This window comes from Bubalus bubalis, chromosome 6, assembly GCF_019923935.1.
Source record: "Bubalus bubalis isolate 160015118507 breed Murrah chromosome 6, NDDB_SH_1, whole genome shotgun sequence".
Taxonomy (NCBI): domain Eukaryota; kingdom Metazoa; phylum Chordata; class Mammalia; order Artiodactyla; family Bovidae; genus Bubalus; species Bubalus bubalis.
This window is the reverse complement of record NC_059162.1, coordinates 19,528,800-19,548,951: the sequence shown is the minus strand read 5'-3', so window position 1 is coordinate 19,548,951 and position 20,152 is coordinate 19,528,800. Positions and strand designations below refer to the sequence as shown.

The 20,152-nt window shown below is 49.6% G+C and overlaps 1 protein-coding gene across 1 annotated transcript; it reads right to left on the bottom strand.

Moving 5' to 3' along the window:
• On the bottom strand, positions 1-8,831 carry SELENBP1 (selenium binding protein 1). The gene is made up of 12 exons (XM_006055107.3): positions 8,696-8,831; positions 5,873-5,929; positions 5,617-5,729; positions 5,159-5,344; positions 4,360-4,480; positions 2,693-2,875; positions 2,231-2,409; positions 1,465-1,543; positions 1,248-1,369; positions 902-994; positions 620-738; positions 1-421 (listed from the first exon to the last, which is right to left on the bottom strand). The coding sequence occupies exons 1-12, from the start codon at positions 8,697-8,699 to the stop codon at positions 259-261; spliced, it is 1,419 nt and encodes a 472-aa protein (XP_006055169.1). The 5' UTR covers positions 8,700-8,831; the 3' UTR covers positions 1-258.
• Positions 8,832-20,152: the final 11,321 nt, after the last annotated feature.

Genomic DNA, 20,152 nt, shown 5'->3' with positions numbered 1-20,152 from the left:
AGAGGTTCACCAGTTTATTTCTTAGAAAAATCATTTCCAACAGCTCATGTAAAAACAGCACAGTGAGCGGCTTGTGGCCGTGGCAGGCAGATGGAGACATGGCTCACTACATGTCACCAGCCTGGGTTTGGCTTTAAAAGGAGAAGCTGCTAAGGGTCGGAGGCTGAGAGAGCAGAGTGAAGCCAGGTCTTTGCAGAATGGAGGGTTCAAAATGTGGAATGCAGCTAGGAGCCGGAGTCGGGGGGCTGGGGGGCTGCTTCAGAGCCAGATGTCAGAGCTGCAGTCGCCCCCAGGGTAGCGGAGCTCATGGGCCAGGGCTGGGCCAAGGGGCTCCTTCCCAAAATCCACTAGGAAGTTGGGGTTCAACTTCAGCCCTCCCCTTACTGTGTCTACGTCGATCTGCAGCATCACAGAGCCTTCCCTGGTAGAGACAGGGCAGGAGAAGAAAGAGGTCAGAGGGGGCCACCTCTCTTTCCATCAAAATTAGGTAAGTGTTGGTGGAGGGAGGAGGGCTTCCTGAGGAGGGAGCAGAGTCTGCAAGGGGAGCTGAGGAGTCTTCAGGAAGCCCAATCCCTCTGGGAGAGGAGGGCTGGGAGGGGAGCTCAGGTTGTCTCCTTACCTGATGAGATCAGGGTAAAACTGCTTGTCCCAGGCACTGTACAGCGATGTGGTAACATAGAGACGGGTCCCATCCAAGCTGAGCTGGATCATCTGAGGACCTCCAGCCACTTGCTTCCCCTTGGGAAAAGCAGGGGTCAGACCCCAGGGTTACATACAGGTCGTGGGAATCAGTGGCACCACTCAAACCTGGAGAGATATTCAGCTGCGGCCCAGCCCTCTCCCCCATACCTCTCCAGCAGGGATCTGAGGGACCCTTGATCTGTAGAGGAGACAGCCTCACCTTGACCACCAGGGGCTCTGGCTGGCACGTTAGCTCCTGGTCCTCCAAGACCTGCACAGGGCCTCCCTTAACAATGCTGCCCCCGAGGAAGATCTGGATGGGGAGGTGCAGAGCAGAAAGGAGGACAGTGGTGGGCGGTGAGGACATTCCAGGAAGAGCACCTCACTTCCTCACATTCCCCATGTGCAACCACGATTCCCTGTGGTTCTGGCCCAAGCATCCCTCAGCCCCCATCTCTGTTTTTCCTGTACCTTCTTTATCATCCCCCAGGTACTTTGTACCCTTTGCCTCATGTCTAGATATCTACTTCCTCCCTCCCTCCCTCTCCATCCTGCTGGGACCCCACCTGTCCCACGAGGCGGGGCCTCTTGGGGTCAGAGATGTCATACTGTCGCAGGTCCCCGTGCAGCCAGTTGCTGAAGTAGAGGAAGCGGTCGTCCAGGGACAGCAGGATGTCAGTGATCAGGCCTGGGGGTAGGGGGTGGGGTCCAGAGGCTTTAGGGACTCTTGTTCCCCAACCCAGGAATCAACATTCCAATTCCCATGCTCCCCCGAGCACTCACTTGGCATTTCAGGCAGTATCCAACCCTTCACTTTCTTGGAGGGCACCTGGATCACCTTCTCCACTGACCAAGTGCCTCCCTGCATTGGGGTTAAGAGGCAGAGAGGGGAGCCCGTCAGAGTCGGGTGATGAGTGTCAGGTCTAGGTCTCCCTAGAGTGTACTGTCTGCAGAGAGACAGCAGGTATAGGGTCTTGCCACTAGGGTCTAACTCCCATGCAGACCTTCCTAAGGCAGGGATCATGTCTGCTTTCCCTTTGTGTTCCCAGCACTTAGCACAGTGTGTGTGTGTGTGCTAAGTTGCTTAAGCTGTGTCCAACTCTTTGCGGCCCTACGGACCTCAGTCCTCCAGGTTCCTCTGTCCATGGGATTCTCCTGGCAAGAATACTAGAGTGGTTGCTGTGCCTTGATCCAGGGGTTCTTCTCAACCCAGGGATCAAACCCATGTCTCTTTACATCTACCTGCATTGGTAGGTGGGTTCTTTACCACTAGCACCACCTGGGAAGCCCTAGCACAGTGCCTGACTCACTAAATATTTTTTGAATGAATGAATGAATATGGCCAGTTGGGGCTTAGGGAGAAATTAGCCTAGGACAGAGAAGAGAGGCAGGGCAGGTGGCCTTATTTTTAATTCCTGGGAAGTCTGGGTTGGTGCAGCCAGAGGAGGAGGAGGCCTGGGTCACCCTGAGGGAGAAGGGAGGGCACAGTATGGAAGCTGGCAAAGAGTTGACAGGACTGCTGGGAGGAGAGGGCCAGAGCTCACATCACCTGGTTCTTGTAGAAGCGCTGGATGTTGGAGCCAAGGGCACAGCCCACGAAGCCCTGGTCAGCGGCCGGGTTGTGTAGGAAGCGGATCTCCAGGGGGATGAGACCGTCCTGCAGAGTCAGGGTCTGCACCCTCTCATGGCGCTGCCAGTCCCACACGTATAAGCGTTGTCCATACAGCCCTAGGGTGGAGATGCGGCCGAAAGATGGAATCAGGATCAGGGCAGGAGAGCCTGGGCCAAGGCTGGGGCCCAGCCCAGGGTAGAAGGATGAAAGATGGGTTGGAGGGATCAGAAGGATGCTTGAGCAAGTCAGAGCACTTAGCACATCCTATACCATCACCCCAAGGTTCCAGGATCCACATGAGGGAAATAAGATGGCTGGAGAGTGGGGGTTTGGAAGAGAAAAGCAGGGGTTCATGTGAGCAGGCTCCAGCCAGCCCATGGGTATACGGGGGATTCTCACCTGCCTCCACATCAGCAGGGTTGAAGCCATCTCGTAAGACATTGGGAGCTGCCCATTCAGTACTGATCATGACATTGTGTCGAGGTTGGTACCAGAAGTCATAGCCCATAGGCGCAGCACCTCCAGGTTGCTCCCACGTCCCCTTCACCTCAAATGTCTCTCCATCCAGGAGCACAAAACCCCCTGAGCAGTGAGGAAAGTCGAGTGGTAGGTAGAGGTGGTGGAGACAGGACCTGCATCCAGCCCTCACCCCAGGCCTGTCCAAGAGACTCCAAGCCCATCGCCTGGTGCCCCTTCTCCCACTGGGTGTGCCAGGTCCTTAGATTCAGGAGGTGGATTTGGCCACCTGTCCAAAGGGTCCCACCCAGAAGGCCAGGTGAAAGGTGGGGACTTGCTCTGGTGTTCCTGCCTCTCATCAGTTCATCCCTCTCCCAGACCAAAGGGTTCATTTTTCCTCCCTTGTGCCAGGATCTTTTAGTACACTGTACCCTATGCTTCCTCTGCCCAGTCTCCTACTTTCAGTGTAGGATTCCTGCCAGAGTCTAAACTCCATTCTGCTCACTACATTTTTTTTAGACAAAGAAAATGCTATTTATTTGTAATTCGACACGAGTGCCCACTATGTTTTTCCTTAGCTGAGTAGGTTGTGACACCTTGCCATTTCTTTGCAAATGTAAATAGATGTCTACTCCTAAGTGTTCTTAAATCTTGGAATGTCATGCAACCTGTCTTCTGGAAAAAGCAGTTAAATGGAGTCTAATGTAGTAACCTTGATCTAATGCCGTCTAATGCAGTAATCTACTGCAGTCTATCTAATGCAGTAATCACTAAGGCCATCCATGACCTTAACTGATAGTTCACTCCAAGCCCTTTGGATGGAAAGCTCTGGTGAAACAGGTGAGGCTGGGAGAGAAGCTGTACACCACAGTGATTAAGACATAATTGGGGAGCCACAGTGCCAGGTTTGAGTTCTAGCTCTGCTACTTAATAGCTGCTGACTTAACCAGTCTGCACCCCAGGTTCCTAACATGTGAAACAGGGATCACAGTAGCATCTATCTCGTAGGTCATGTCTGGCGCATAGTAGACATTTCATGTAAAAGCTATTGATCACACCATAAGTGAACAAGTAGCTATGATAATTAAGGATCCCAAGGATTGTAAGATTTGCTCTTGAATTCGGGAAGGCTGATATTAAATGTATCTGTTTTCTGAGGCCATGTCTGTACTCTCTCACATTCCCCATGGCAGATCAGAACTTGTAAGTGAATTCATCATTCAAGGCTCATCCTCATAAAAATAATTGAAACAACTGAAGTTACACACATATGTGCTAAGTTGTTTCAGTTTTGTCTGACTGTGTTCAACCCTATGGACTCCAGCCCACCAGGTTTCTCTGTCCATGGGGTTCTCTAGGCAGCAATACTGGAGTGGGTTGCCCTGCCCTCCTCCAGAGGATCTTCCCGGCCCAGGGATCGAACCTACATCTCTTACGTCAACCTGCACTGGCAGCTAAGTTCTTTACCACTACTGCCAGCTGGGAAGACCAAAGTTACATGATTATTATTTAAACATTGGATGAGATCCACCCTCTGATTCTCCCTGGAAGGTCATTCCATCCCTCCCGTAGTTTGGAATGTGCTTCCCTCACAGGTGTGCCTACAATACCTTTGCCATTGCCCTTGGGGTCTCCCAGGGCACTGATCATCACCTCCCCACTGGACAGACAGTGGCTGGTGTGGAGGTAGCCCAGGTCACACTTGGCATGGATCTCCTTGGGCTCAACGACCTGGAGAGGGGTAAGGAATGATGTCAGAAACCAACAGGGCCAGGAGTCTCCACTCCTTACTCCTCCCCTCCCACACTTCTATTTGCTGACCCACCCTCTTTTCCTTTCAAACATGGACACAATTTTCCCTGTAGGAATATGGCAAAGGTTCAGTCTGCAGAGCAGCAGCGGCGTCAGAGAGACTGACAACTCTCTGGCAGAAAGCTGGAATTTCTCTCCTCCCTCCTTCCCATTCCTCCCCAGTCTTGAGGGCATTCACAGCCCTTTGAGACCATAAGCTCCTCCCAGGCTGGGAGGATGCCAGTGTCAATTCTGTATCACCAGCAGCCAGCAGTGAGTGCCTGGCACAAAGAGGGCACTCAGCAAAGTGTTGAAAGGAGGGATCAGAGGCTCCGCCTAAGGGAAACCCTGGGCTCACTAACTCACTGGGGAAGAAATGGCTCCTTCAGCTCAGAGTGAAAAACTAGAGCCTCCTTCCTCCCTTGTGGTGCCCCTGGGTGACAATGACCCAGCACACCTGGTAACTCTCCTCCAAAGTCCAGCCCCGCTCCCTGCGGCTGAGCCTGACCCTGCTCAGGAGCCCGAGGCAGCTGCTGTAGGGGCGGCTTTCCTGACCATAGGCTGCCCCAGGTGCTGAGCACATTAGGGGCTCAGAGCTGGCTGGGGCAGAGGACGTGCCTTGTGCAGCTTTGGAGCACGGGGCTCGGTGGCCACGTCCACCACATAGACTCGGGAGGAGATGAGGCTGGGCAGCACCAGCTTGGTGCGCGACTTGGTGCTGTCCCCGAAGCAGCTGCTGCAGGTGTTCCATCCTGAGTGATGCAGTTCGTCCTTCAGGTTGGGCATGGGCAGCCGGTGGATGACCTAGCAGAGGAGAGCGGGTATGGGCGGTGCTTATCCAGACCATGCCTCTGTGTGCTTTTCAAAAAGGGGCCCCTGGACCCACTGCAGCTGGCAGCAGAGCACAGCCTTGATTCCAGCACTGACCTTGCACATGGGGGGGGTGCTCTTGTGCAATGAGCAACCTGAACAACCAGACCCAGGGAGGGTGAAGGAGGCCGGAGTGGGGAGGGGACTGTCAGGGCAATCTAGAGGAGGGGGTCTTAGGGCCCGCTGGTGTCCAAGCGCCACCTCACCTGAGAATACTGGGGAGACTTGGGGTTGACGTCCACAGTGGCCAGGTAATCCGGGGCTTCAGTGCCCGTGTTTCGGTAAATGCAGGGCAGGTAGACAAGCTCCTCCCTGGGTCCTAGAGGGTAGAAAGCAGGCAGTGGGGGTGACGTGCTGGGGAGGAGGGCCAGACCAGTGCCGGGTGTGCCAGCAACAGGGTCAGTAATAGGCACTGGCTTGCCCACCCCTGGGGATGCTGGATCTCAGCCTTCTCACACTTACCTTTCATGGCCTCCAGAGGGGAAGGGTAGCCAGGTCCACACTTCCCACATTTGGTCGCTGTGGAAACAATGGGGCTTGTTGGCTGGCCCATGCTCTGGAGGGCGAAGTCTTCTTCCTTACATGCTGCACCCCCCAGTCCTCCCATCCCGCCACTGGCCAAGGCAGAGGAACCGTCCCAGGTCCCCTCCAGACCTTCCTGAGTGTGTGGGAGTGGTGGGAAGAGTTGCAGAGATATATTTGAAGGTGGACAGACCCTCAAGCAGGACCCAGGGGAGGCAGGAGAAGGGTACGTGCAGGGGAGGCTGTGTGGTGCAATGGTTATGACATTGACTTGGGTCCCCATCTCAGCTGGTCACTGACTGGCCATGGGAACTTAGACACATCACTTTACCTCCTTGGCCTCAGTTTTCACATCATCTGAAAGAAGAGGGTAATAAGAATACCACAGTAGGCTTGTATGAGAAATAAACCAGGAGTTGAAGTCAAGCATGAGGCTGTGTACTTGCCTGGGAGCAGCCAGTAAACCCTGGTTGTGCTTGAGGAACAGCCCTCAGGTGGCACCTGTTCATCTCATTTCACTTGAAAGGCATCTAAGTCAGGAGCTCGGATACTTCCTGCTTCCCTCCCCTCTGGGTCCTGAACCTCAGGCTGCCAGCCAGCGCTAGGGTTATATAACCAAGAGTCTGGGAAGTTAGGAGGCTGAAATTCAAGGCTGCAGGACAGACACCAGCTGGAGATCCTTAGACCAGTTTCTACCCCTGTGTGGGCCCCATCCACTTGGTTTATCTGTAAGCCAACCCTGGAGAGTTCAGATGCCCAACCACCAGAGCTGTAGGAGGTGGCCCTCCTTGTCTCCTGAAGTCTGGCAAGAGAAGCCACGTGGATCTAGGGGACCACAGTCAGGAACCAAAGTCAGTCCCTGACAAGGATGGCTACCACTAGGCATTAAGCATCAGGATTTGGGGCCTAATCTGGAGGAAGGGCTGAGGAATAAACTGAGGGAGCTGTAGGCCAAAAAAAACCCTGAAGTGGAGTTCACAGGATTGACACGGCCTCCCTGCCTGGAGCCTGGCCAGTCTGGCCACTGCTCCAGAGTCCAACCTCCACTGGTACCTGGGCTCAGGCCCTCAGCCAGGGAGCCAGGTCCCCTACTTGCAGCAGCCACATGACTTAGGAGTCTGAAAGGCAGTAACAGCAGTGGAGAGTCCAGAGTGTGGTTTCAAGGTCCAGGTTTGACATCTACTCTCTCCATTTTCTCTCCTTTGCCTAAAAGGGCTAATAATACCTCACCTTCTTCTCTAAGTGGCTGTGAAGGCCAAACGAGACAAAGTACTCAGAAGTACTTTCAGGCGAGAAATATTGTATAAATATGGGTAGAGCTGTGCCAAAGATCCAAGGCAGTGCCTGGTGCCCAGAGAGAGGGCTGGGCTGGTCTGGGACAGGTGAGGCCCAGCCCCAAGGAATTAATACTTGTTCAGCTCTACAACCAAGCTATGTCAGGATTTGGCACAGGAGGTGAGGGGGAGGGGAAGGAGGTTGCCAGAAACAGAATGGAAGGAAGTTCAAAACTCCAAGACCTCAAGGGACTTCCCTGGTGGTTCACTGGTTAAGAATCTGCCTTGCAGTGCAGGGGATGTGGGTTTGGTCCCTAGTTGGGGAATTCAGATTCTGTAGGCAGTAAGGCTACTAAGCCCACAGCTCTGGAACCCATGCACCACAACTAGAGAACCCTCGCTGCAATTAAAAGACCCCTGGTGCTGCAGCTAGGACCCCATGCAGCCAAATAAATAAATAAAAATATTAAAAAAAAAAACAAAAAACAACTCCAAGACATCAAGACAGAGATACAAAAACTGCAAAGCCAGAGACTGAGAGAGAAGTAAAGGTATGAAGGAGGTGTGTTGTGAAGGAGGTATTGCCCCTAAGCACTATCCTCCCATCCCAGAGCCCAAGTGCCCCATGCCCCAACACCCACAGCATTTCTCCCAGTCAGGGTCAGGCCCTGTGAGCCACTCAGACTCCACTGAGCATCAGTCCTCTTTCTGGGGGAGCATCTATCTTAAGCATCTCAAGCAACATCTCTGACTATCTTTGGGTTTGAGATGAGCCCAGGGGTTCTTCCAAAGCCAGGCTGGCTTGTTGGGCATTCCACCAGCACAGGAAAGAGCCAGGTCCCAGGAGGCAAGAACCTCAATACTCCCAAGCAGACCCAGGCTCCTCCTCAGCCTGACATCAAGAACTCCCCGGATAGGGGAATAGGAGAGCTTGGAGACTTGGAGGACTGAGAAGGTGGAGGCACTGAAACAGTCTGAAACAGCCTTTCTCCCCTGCCCCCCGTTTTAAGAGAGTGTGGGGGCTCCCTGACCTCCCTCCTGGAGTGATTGGTGGGGCAGGATAGCTAGAGAGCACCCTGGCCAGGGAAGGCCGGGTTCCCTAGTCCCTGCAGTGAGAAGCTGGCCTAGGGCTGAATCAGAGTTGTCAGTCTCCCATGGTAACTGTCAGAGACTGTACAATCGCTCTTAAGTGCCCTCACCCATATGTATTTTCTCAGCTGCAGCAAGGCGCCCTGGTCCCAGGTTGCAGCTGGGGAGCTGGGTGGGAGCCCAAGGTCACCCTTCCCAGCAGTCCCTCTGCCTTCCCAGACAGACGATTCCAGAACTTTGGTTCTGGGAAATGCAGGGGTGGGGGTGGGGTGGCGACGGTGGAGCAGAGCCGGGCAGCTCCCTCCGCTAACCAGCTCCCGCTCCAGGTTTTCGGTCACTTCCTGGTGGAGGGCGGGCCAGCGGCGGGTAGCGCACGGTGGGCAGAAGCCCCGCTCCTTACCCATGCTGCTCGCTGGTGCGCTTTGCTCCCGAGGGGTCTGCCAGGAGTGGGCAGAGAGAGAAGGTTGTGCAGGTGTCCAGGCTGGCTGGCTGTGCGGGAAAGGGGCGCCGGGACGGAATTTATACAAACAATTGGGGTGGGCGGGGCAGGGGGAGGGCCCGGGCCTCAGCTAGGCGGGAATGCCTAGCTGGCTGGCCAGCTGGGGCACTTTCAAATGGCCTGGGCAGCTGTTTGTGTGAGAGTGCAAGTGTGTGTGCGAAGGAACCTGAGCGTGTGCAGATGTGCGCTGTGTCTGAGCACGTTTCCCTTCAGCGGGGTGGGGGCCTGGGCATGGGCTTTTGTGTATCTGGGCTGGTTCTCGCTCCGGTATACCTGTGTGCTGCCTGCGTGTATGTGCAAGTGCCTGCGGGAGTGTGTATTTGTGCCAGTGTGGCTATGTGAGGGTGCTTGTGTGTGCCTGTGTACATCTGTGTACCTGCCAGAATGTTTATGCCTTTATGGGCATGGGCATGTGTATTGGCATGAGTGTGTATGCTCACACGTTTCTGGATCTCTAAACGCTCATCTCTGCACGTGGACCTGACTCTTGGCATTCAGAGACCCTGAGGACTGTGGGCTCATTTGCTCCCCAATCCATAGCCAGGGTCAGCTCCCTCCTGAGGTTCCTTCTTATTCCAGACATCTGTGTTCCCCTACCACAGCTGCCCTGACAGGGGCCAGGGCGGGGTTGTGTGTCCAGGTTCCACCTTCCCCAGACCCATTAGCTCCTCATTAGGTTTGAAGTGGAAAGAAGCTTGGCAGTGCTCATTACTACCCTCTACTACCCTCGTAAACTTCAGAAGGTGAAAGTGGAATGCTCCCCCTCACCTCCCAGCCTGGTGCCCCAACAACTCCTTAGGGCAGCATAGCAGGGCCCAAGGACAGCCCAGCGTGATGCCATTGTCCCTAGCTGACCGTGACAGGCCCTAAAACTCAGGCTCTCCATCTATCCAGGATATAGTTCTCCAACTGGAGGATTCCATGACTGCTGAGCCTGCTAATAGAGTGTCCCAGCTCCTAGGCAAATGACAGCTACTTGCTCAAGAACTGAGGGATGGTTAAAGCCTGATCCCTTATCTCTCTGGGGGCTGCCCTTATCTGGGGAGTGAGGGTTTAGAGAGCTGGACAAGAGGACCCCCACAAATTGCTGTGCATCTCGAAACCAAGGGCCCCCTCTGTCATCAAACTTGGCTACGTGACTGGGGTAACCCCCACGCCCTTCTTCTAGGAACCTGCTGGCTCTGATCTCAGGAAGCCTCTTTCATCTCCCGGGATGAAAGCTCCGCGGTGAAGTTTTTATTGGAGAGTAAAAGTAACAATGTTTGGGCTTGAGGATGCCTGTCGAAAAGAGCCACAGGGCTTCTAAACCAGAGTGGCAGGCAGGAGAGCAAGGCTGGGCTTTGGTGTGTGGTGTGATGGGTGTCTGGCCTCCTGGTTCCCATGGGTGAGGGATCATTTGACTCAAGGGAAGATGCTCTGTGGCTGCCCATGACCGGGGTCCTCCCTTATCCCCTCATCCCCAGTGTCACTCAGCCCCTCTTGGCTCTTTCCTGCTTCTACATCCTCGCCATTGTACTGTCACCCAGGCAGCTGACAAGGGGGTGCAGCTGTCCCACAGGGGGTGGCCCCTGAGGGCTGCTTCTTCACCTTTGCCAGCTTCCTGCTTCCAGGCTGCCTCCACTCACCCTGCCCCATCCCTCTGGCCACCCTCATTCTGGGGTCTCTATTGCCCACCTCTTCTCTACTCTTCTACTTTTTGGCTTGAGGGAGACTAACAGCCAAGATCTGAAAGAGAAAGAACCCTCAGCACCCCCCTTATCAATAGTTCTTAACTTCAAAGAAGCTATTATTTAGCTTGTCCCAGAGTCTGTCACGCAATGCAAGTTCTCTCATGCCCTGCGGCTCCACACTCTCACCTCTAGCCTCTTCCTGTGATTTTCTCTCAGAATCCTCACTCCAGAGCCTGCAAAGTTTTGGGGAAAGTTGTCCCAATCGGGGCTGCAGGTAGAGGCAATCCAGGGTCAGGGTTCAGACTGATAATGATAACGGAGAAGCGCCCTTGGTGTAATTGCTTCTTTGGGTATGAACAGGGCTTGGGGTGAACTGTACCCCAATCAGCACGGGTCTCCTGAGTGCCCCTAGTGCTGCTTCTCAGGAATTTCAGGGATCCCTTTCCTGAAACAGAGGCCAACTGGAGCTGGGCGAGTTGGACTTCAGTCTACTCACCTGGGTGGCCCTGCATGACACCCTGACTCTGGGCATCCCCCAGCCCGAAACTTGGTGCTTGGGAAGGCTGGCAGGGTGGGTGTATTCCTTCTGTTGTTTCAAGCCCCAGAGAGGCACAATGATTATTAGAGGTGATAGGTTATAAGGTTAACAACTAGACAGCCAGGCGATTGTGTAACCGATTGTGTAACCGCTGCCCCAGCTTTGGCTGTGGCCTCCACAAACAGCAAGTGGGGTGTTCCTGGCTGAAGTGGGGGGTCCTGGAGCCGCAGCCACAGGGGGTGGGGTGGGGGCACTGCTGGTCCCCCTTTTTCTTTCACCTGAAGCCCGATTTCTTTGGGACCCTGTAAACAGGCCCTGAGAACATTGACGGGGAAACGGGGAATTGAGGAAAGAAGTACTAAACCCAGTGATGGGAAGGGAGAGGAAATGATGAACAACATGATGTATTTACAAAAGAAAAGAAACCTTGGTGTTCTTCATCTCTAGCAGAACAAAAGTGACAGGCAAGCACTCGCAATTGGCCTGGGAGTGATATTGAGAAGAAAGAAAAATTAAGTTATGAAATCTCCTCCCACGCACCAACCCTTGTCTAGCGCCCACTTTAACCCTGTCCCAACCCAATCTTGTAAGTAAATCATGTTTTCTTTTACAAAGAAACTGAGGCTCAGAGAGGGTCAAGGCAACTGACAGATGGTATGGCAGGATTTCCATCCAGATCTGCCTGATTCAGGAGCTCACAGTTTTTATAATCATTCCTTGGCATTTCTGTGTTTTGTTTTGCTTTGTTTGGTTGAAGGAGGAGGGTGGGGAGCGCAGAAGGAATGTGGAAAGCTGTGGTGTTTTGTTTCTGAGAAATCTCAGAACATGGAGAGTTTTTCTTGAAAGGGGGAGAGGAATGAGGAAGCAGATGTCCTCAGCTTGGAACTGTGCAGTCTTGGTGGGGGGAGTGGTGAAGACTCCCCTGTGCTCCAGGAAAGACTGGGAGCATATACAACTGAATGCCAGCCTGGTTACCTTTGGAAAGAGGCAATGAAAGGAAGGGGATAATTTTCCATTATTTAAAAAATATACTTGTGCATTTTAAAAGATAACCAGCATGGGGAATTCCCTGGCGGTCCAGGGGTTAGGACTCAGTACTGTCAATGCTGTGACAGCAGGTTTCAAGCCCTGGTCAGGGAACTAAAATCCCACAAGCTACACAGCCAAAACAAAGGTGTGGCCAAAAAGAAGAAAAGAAAAGATAACAAGTATGTGTTACTTTTGTAAACAAACTCCAAGTAAAGGTATTAGAACAAAACAAACACAGTTCAGTTCAGTCGCTCAGTCGTGTCCGACTCTTTGCGACCCCATAAATCGCAGCACGCCAGGCCTCCCTGTCCATCACCAACTCCCAGAGTTCACTCAGACTCACGTCCATTGAGTCAGTGACACCATCCAGCCATCTCATCCTCTGTCATCCCCTTCTCCTCCTGCCCCTGATCCCTCCCAGCATCAGAGTCTTTTCCAATGAGTCAACTCTTCTCATGAGGTGGCCAAAGTACTGGAGTTTCAGCTTTAGCATCATTCCTTCCAAAGAACACCCAGGGCTGATCTCCTTCAGAATGGACTGGTTGGATCTCCCTGCAGTCCAAGGGACTCTTAAGAGTCTTCTCCAACACCACAGTTCAAAAGCATCAATTCTTTGGCGCTCAGCCTTCTTCACAGTCCAACTCTCACATCCATACATGACCACTGGAAAAACCATAGCCTTGACTAGATGGACCTTTGTTGGCAAAGTAATGTCTCTGCTTTTCAATATGCTATCTAACACATATATATTAATATTAGAGAGAGGAAGGAAGGAAGGAAGAAAGAAAGGAAAGCAGGGTGGAAGATCAGTATGGTGCGGTCAGGGCCACAGTGGGGTCTCATGCCTTGGAGAAGGACTGGCTCTGGATCCTTCACACAGTAGTTGTCTCACTAACCTGTCCACCCTCTCCTTTGGAAGACAAACGTGTGCATGGTCATTCATGCATTCAGTCTCCACAAACACCCTGTTTTGGTAGGCAAAGTGGTGAACAAGACAAAATTTCTATCAAAGAGGTGACATTCTAAGGGAGATAGCCTTAGAATATTATCTAATATCATTAGATAACAAGTAATCAAGTAAATGTATAAATAAATAGGATCATTTCATATATATTCTAGGGTGCTTCCCCGGTGGCTCAGATAGTAAAGAATCTGCCCACAATGCAGGAGAGCTGGGTTCAATCCCTGGGTTGGGAAGGTCACCTGAAGAAGAACCCACTCCAGTATTCTTGCCTGGAGGATTCCATGGACAGAGGAGCCTGGTGGGCTACACTCCATGGGGTCACAAAGAGTCAGACATGACTGAGTGACTAATGCTTCCATATAAGTGTTGTCAAGGTGATAGAACAACATTCGATAGGGCTGCCTGGTATATACAGGGACAGATTTGTGTGCAAAAGAACAGAATAAACAAACTAAGAGCCCAAGAACACACGAAGATATACAATAATGCCTGTAGCACATAAAGTAGCAGCCTATGGCAGCCTGGAGCAGAACTGGCTAGACAGGTTGAGGTTTTAACCAGCTCAGAATTTCTGAACCCTATCCTGCTCATTTCTCTGCACTCTCAGAGGAAGAGAATAGCTTTTACTGAGAAGCTGTTACCAGGTGTGACTGGTGCCAGGCTGGGCACTGCATGCTAGCAAGAGGCCCACAGCAAACTTGGAGAGGCAAGGAGCTTTTTTCTTCATCCCGCATTAATGAGACAGAATCTTACTAATTTACCCAGCTGCTTACCCTCCTCTCGCAGTATCTCCCCTCTCTGAACAGTGCTGAATTCAGAGCCTGCTGCCCAGACTGACAACAAAGCTCAGAGAAGATAAATAAAGAGAAAACCACACTGCCCTTTGCCAGGGCTTCCTGCAAAGGGCAGAATGTGAGAGAGCGTCCTTCCTACCTCTAATACATGCAGAAATATCCTCCCTCTGGCCTGCAGCCGATGCTTGAAACTTCGCCACCCACCGTTTCGGTCTTTGTCTTGTGGGGTGACCTCTTCTCACCCTTGAGCTGCAAGGATTACCCCTGGGGTGGTAAGCCACAAGCCCCTTAGCAGTGTGGTCAGATGTATGCCTCCCAGTGGGCAGTGCTGAGAAGTGGCTATTGGTCTAATGGCAAGAGCAAGGGAGACTCTAGAGAGGGCATAGAAAGTGTTTTTAAAGCGCTTAATTATTTTGTCCCTATTTCTCTTTTTTTTCCTTAATTTTCTTTTCTTTTTTTTTTTTTTTTTGGCTATGCCGGGTGATACATGGGATCTTAGTTCCCCTCCTCCTTCTTCTTTTTGTGTGTAGTAGTGTAGTCCATGCGACCCCATGGACTACAGCCTGCCAGGCTCCTCTGTCCATGGAATTATCCTGGTAAGAATACTGGAGTGGGTTGCCATTTCCTACTCAATGGAATCTTCCTGATTCAGGGTTCGAACCCATGTCTTCTGCATTGGCAGGTGGGTTCCTTACCTCTGCACCACCTGGAAAGCCCCATAATTCACCTGCCAGGGATCAAACCCACACCCCCCGCTTTGGAATCACAGAGTCTTTTTGTGGTTGTTGTTTTATTTATTTTTGGCTGTTCTAGGTCTTCGTTGCTCTGTGCAGGTTTTCTCTATGTGCGGTGGTTGGGGGCTACTCTTCATTGCAGGGCTCTGGCTTTTCATTGTGGTGGCTTTGCTTGTTGTAGAGCACAATCTCTATGGCTCCCAGACTCTAGAGCATGGGCTCAGTAGTTATGGCACACGCGCTTAGTTGCTCCGTGGCATGTGGGATCTTCCTGGATCAGGGATCAAACCTGTGTCTCCTGCATTGGCAGGCAGATTCCTTACCATTGTGCCACTAGGGAAGCTGGGAAGCTTGGAGTCTTAACTACTGGACTTCCAGGAAAGTCCCTGTTCCTATCTCTTGAGAGAAAAAAAAAAAGAATAGCAAGTAGGATAGGGAGATCTCTCTCTTTCTCTCATTCTGAAAGATGTCAACAAATACAAAAATAGAATGAATGAATTTTTACTGAAAGTGGATGATGAACCCACAGATACATCATCCACTTTCAGTAAAAATCAGCTTATAACCCATTTTGTTTCAACTATACATCCCAGCCTCCCTCTACCTTGGATTTCTTTTTTGGCAGTGAACTCTAGGCATTTTATTATATTTTGAATTAATATTTCAGTATGCATCCCTTCAAGATAATAATTCTTTTTAAAATTATTTTTTAATTAATTATTAGGGCAAAGGCTAATAGAGTTTTGCCAAGAAAATGCACTGGTCATAGCAAACACCCTCTTCCAACAACACAAGAGAAGACTCTACACATGGGCATCACCAGATGGCCAACACCAAAAGCAGGTTGATTATATTCTTTGCAGCCAAAGATGAAGAATCTCTATACAGTCAGCAAAAACAAGACCAGGAGCTGACTGTGGCTCAGATCATGAACTCCTTATTGCCAAATTCAAACTTAAATCAAAGAAACTAGGGAGAACCACTAGACCATTCAGGTATGACCTAAATCAAATCCCTTATGATTATACAGTGGAAGTGAGAAATAGGTTTAAGGGACAAGATCTGATAGATAGAGTGCCTGATGAACTATGGACGGAGGTTTGTGACATTGTACAGGAGACAGGGATCAAGACCAACCCCAAGAAAAAGAAATGCAGAAAACCAAAATGGCTCTCTGAAGAGGCCTTACAAATAGCTGTGAAAAGAAGAGAAGTGAAAAGCAAAGGAGAAAGGAAAGATATACCCATTTGAATGCAGAGTTCTAAAGAATAGCAAGGAGAGATAAGAAAGCCTTCCTCAGTCATCAGTGCAAAGAAATAGAAGAAAACAATAGAATGGGAAAGACAAGAGATTTCTTCAAGAAAATTAGTGATACCAAGGGAAATTTTCATGCAAAGATGGGCTCAATAAAGGACAGAAATGGTATGGACCTAACAGAAGGAGAAGATATTAAGAAGAGGTGGCAAAAATACACAGAAGGACTGTACAAAAAAGATCTTCACGACCCAGATAATCATGATGATGTGATCACTCACCTAGAGTCAGACATCCTGGAATGTGAAGTCAAGTGGGCCTTAGAAAGCATCACTATGAACAAAGTTAGTGGAGGTGATGAAATTCCAGTTGAGCTATTTCAAATCCTAAAAGATGATGCTGTGAAAGTATTGCACTCAATATGCCAGCAAATTTGGAAAACTCAGCAGTGGCCACAGGACTGGAAAAGGTCCATTTTCATTCCAATCCCAAAGAAAGGCAATGCCAAAGAACTACTGAATAATTGCACTCATCTCACATGGTAGTAAGGTAATGCTCAAAATTCTCCAAGCCAGGCTTCAGCAATATGTGAACCGTGAACTTCCAGATGTTCAAGCTGGTTTTAGAAATGACAGAGGAACCAGAGATCAAATTGCCAACATCTGCTGGATCATCGAAAAAGCAAGAGAGTTCCAGAAAAACATCTATTTCTTCTTTATTGACTATGCCAAAGCCTTTGACTGTGTGGATCACAATAAACTATGGAAAATTCTGGAAGAGAGGGAATACCAGACCACCTGACCTGCCTCTTGAGAAACCTGTATACAGGTCAGGAAGCAACAGTTAGAACTTGATATGAAACAACAGACTGGTTCCAAATAGGACAAGGAGTACGTCAAGGCTGTATATTGTCACCCTGCTTATTTAACTTATATGCAGAGTACATCATGAGAAATGCTGTGCTGGATGAAGCACAAGCTGGAATCAAGATTGCTGGGAGAAATATCAATAACCTCAGATATGCAGATGACTCCTCCCTTATGGCAGAAAGCGAAGAACTAAAGAGCCTCTTTATGAAAGTGAAAGGGGAGAGTGAAAAAGTTGGCTTAAAGCTCAACATTCAGAAAACAAAGATCATGGCATCTGGTCCCACCACTTCATGGGAAATAGATGGGGAAACAGTGGAAACAGTGTCAGACTTTATTTTTTTGGGCTCCAAAATCACTGCAGATGGTGACTGCAGCCATGAAATTAAAAGACGCTTACTCCTTGGAAGGAAAGTTATGACCAACCTAGATAGCATATTAAAAAGCAGAAACATTACTTTGCTGACAAAGGTCCATCTACTCAAGGCTATGGTTTTTCCAGTGGTCATGTATGGATGTGAGAGTTGGACTATAAAGAAAGCTGAGCTCTGAAGGACTGACGCTTTTGAACTGTGGTGTTGGAGAAGACTCCTGAGAGTCCCTTGGACTGTAAGGAGATCCAACCAGTCCCTCCTAAAAGAGATCAGTCCTGTTCATTGGAAAGACTGATGCTGAAACTCCAATACTTTGGTCACCTGATGTGAAGAAGTGACTGATTAGAAAAGACCCTGATGCTGGGAAAGATTGAAGGCAGGAGGAGAAGGGTTTGACAGAGGATGGGATGGTTGGATGGCATCACTGACTCAATGGACATGAGTTTGGGTAAAGCCCGGGAAACGGTGATGGTCAGGGAGGCCTGGCATGCTGTGATCCATGGGGTTGCAAAGAGTTGGACACAACTGAGCTACTGAACTGAACTGATGGCTGTGCTGAGTCCTTATGACTCCTCGGCTTACTCTAGTTGTGATGAACGGGGCTACTCTCTAGTTGCTGTGCTCGGGCTTCTCATTGCGGTGGCTTCTCTTGTTGCACAGCACAGGCTCCAGGACTCCCAGGTTTCAGTAGTTGCAGCCCATGTGCTCTGTAGTTGCATTTCCCAGGCTCTGGAGCACAGGCTCAATGGTTATGGCTCACAGGCTTCGTTGCTCCGTGGCATATGGGATCTTCCTGGACAAGGAATGGAGCCCATGTCCCCTGCAATAGGAGGTGGATTCTTTACCACTGAGACACCAGGGAAGTCCTTGATTTTCTGTTGAAATGAAGAGTCTGACTAGAACAAAAGTTGTGTCTTGTTATACATCTAGTCTACAAGAAGAAAAGGTGAAATGGATTTGAAAATCAGTTATGTGTTCTAGAAAAGATAATATCAGTTATAGGGACAGAAGTGAAAGTTTACCATCACCCACCACCAAGCCTTCCTCCCTTGCCAAGACTGGCTCCAGGAGAGTTGAGACGAAGGCCATAAAATGACTTTAATGCCATCATCTCCATCTTTATAGAGGCCCGCTTGGCTTGCACCCTTTCAGTTAAGAGCCTGGGAAGAAAGAATTGCATCAGTCTTGGTTAATGGCCCAAATTAAGCCATGAAACCTGTTAATCAAGCCTTCATTTTGGACATGTTACAATACTGTAAATAAAATTCCAAAGGAAAAAAAAAACACCTTCTATTTGAGACTGGAAGGACCTTTGGTCCCTGGAGTCATATTCCTGAGTCACAGTTTCTCTACTAAGAATCAGGATGGGCAGGAACAAATCATCTCCTTCCCTGGGGAGCCCAGGGCTTCTGCTTTCTCACCTCAGCACCAAGATGCTCCCTGGGAAGAAGATAGGGGCTGCTTCTCCCAGAAAGACAGGAATCCCGAGGTCTGGGGAGACCTGTCCTTAGTTCTAATTCTGAATCAGAGGGAGGCCTGGGAAAAAGTCTTCATGTAGATTCTCTGTCTTCCATACACTTGTCTAACCTTCTGTTTCCTCTAGGATCTCCCCAGGACCTGGAATATTAACAGTTTCTATTTGGTAAATAAATATTTGTGAGATTTCCTGTCTCAGCTTATCAAAAGTCTGCTCAGTAACCAAAGTTTAAAAGTTTCAAACTGAAAAACAGTGACTGCTCCCAGATCCAAAAATCTCCAACAAATTAATATTGGAAAAAGCACAACAGAAAAATGTGCTGAGAATATGAAAATGAAAGATAAATGGCTAATAAATAAGAGAAGAGGTACTCAATCTCATTAACAACTAGAGAAATGCTTGTTAAAACAGCAGATGATATGATTTTCAAAATAAAATGATTGATAATATTCAGGGTTGGAAGGAGTATGGGGGAAAGGTCATGCTTGTATTTTATTGGGAAAGGTATCAGTTCAGTTCAATTCAGTCGCTCAGTCGTGTCCGACTCTTTGCGACCCCATGAACTGCAGCATGCCAGGCCTCCCTGTCCATCACCAACTCCCAGAGTTCACCCAAACTCATGTCCATCGAGTCAGTGATGCCATCCAGCCATCTCATCCTCTGTCGTCCCCTTCTCCTCCTGCCCCCAATCCCTCCCAGCATCAGAGTCTTTTCCAATGAGTCAACTCTTCACATGAGGTGGCCAAAGTATTGGAGTTTCAGCTTTAGCATCATTCCTTCCATAGAACACCCCGGACTTATCTCCTTTAGGATGGACTGGTAGGATCTCCTTGCAGTCCAAGGGACTCTCAAGAGTCTTCTCCAACACCACAGTTCAAAAGCATCAATTCTTTGGTGCTCAGCTTTCTTCACAGTCCAACTCTCACATCCATACATGACCACTGGAAAAATCATAGTCTTGACTAGACAGATCTTTGTTGGCAAAGTAATGTCTCTGCTTTTCAATATACTATCTAGGTTGGTCATAACTTTCATTCCAAGGAGTAAGCGTCTTTTAACTTTATGGCTGCAATCAACTTCTGCAGTGATTTTGTAGCCCCCAAAAATAAAATCTGACACTGTTTCCACTGTTTCCCCATTAATTCCCATGAAATGATGGGACCAGATGCCATGATCTTCGTTTTCTGAATGTTGAGCTTTAAGCCAACTTTTTCACTCTCCTCTTTCACTTTCATCAAGAGGCTTTTTAGTTTCTCTTCACTTTCTGCCATAAGAGTGGTGTCAGCTGCATATCTGAGGTTATTAATATTTCTTCTGGCAATCTTGATTCCAGCTTGTGCTTCATCCAGCACAGCGTTTCTCATGATGTACTCTGCATATAAGTTAAATAAGCAGGGTGACAATATACAGGCTTGATGTACTCCTTTTCCTATTTGGAACTTGTCTGTTGTTCCATGTCCAGTTCTAACTGTTGCTTCCTGACCTGCATACAGGTTTCTCAAGAGGCAGGTCAGGTGGTCTGGTATTTCCATGTCTTTCAGAATTTTCCACAGTTTATTGTGATCCACACAGTCAAAGGCTTTGGCATAGTCAATAAAGAAGAAATAGATGTTTTTCTGGAAGTCTCTTGCTTTTTCGATGATCCAGCAGATGTTGGC

Excerpts from the sequence above, each read along its gene's own strand:
- SELENBP1 (XM_006055107.3), bottom strand. Across the intron at positions 4,481-5,158 it reads GTGCTCCAAAGCTGCACAAG|GTCGTTGAGCCCAAGGAGAT; the intron begins GCACGTCCTCTG and ends ACCCCTCTCCAG. Across the intron at positions 739-901 it reads CAGAGCCCCTGGTGGTCAAG|GGGAAGCAAGTGGCTGGAGG; the intron begins GTGAGGCTGTCT and ends GCTTTTCCCAAG.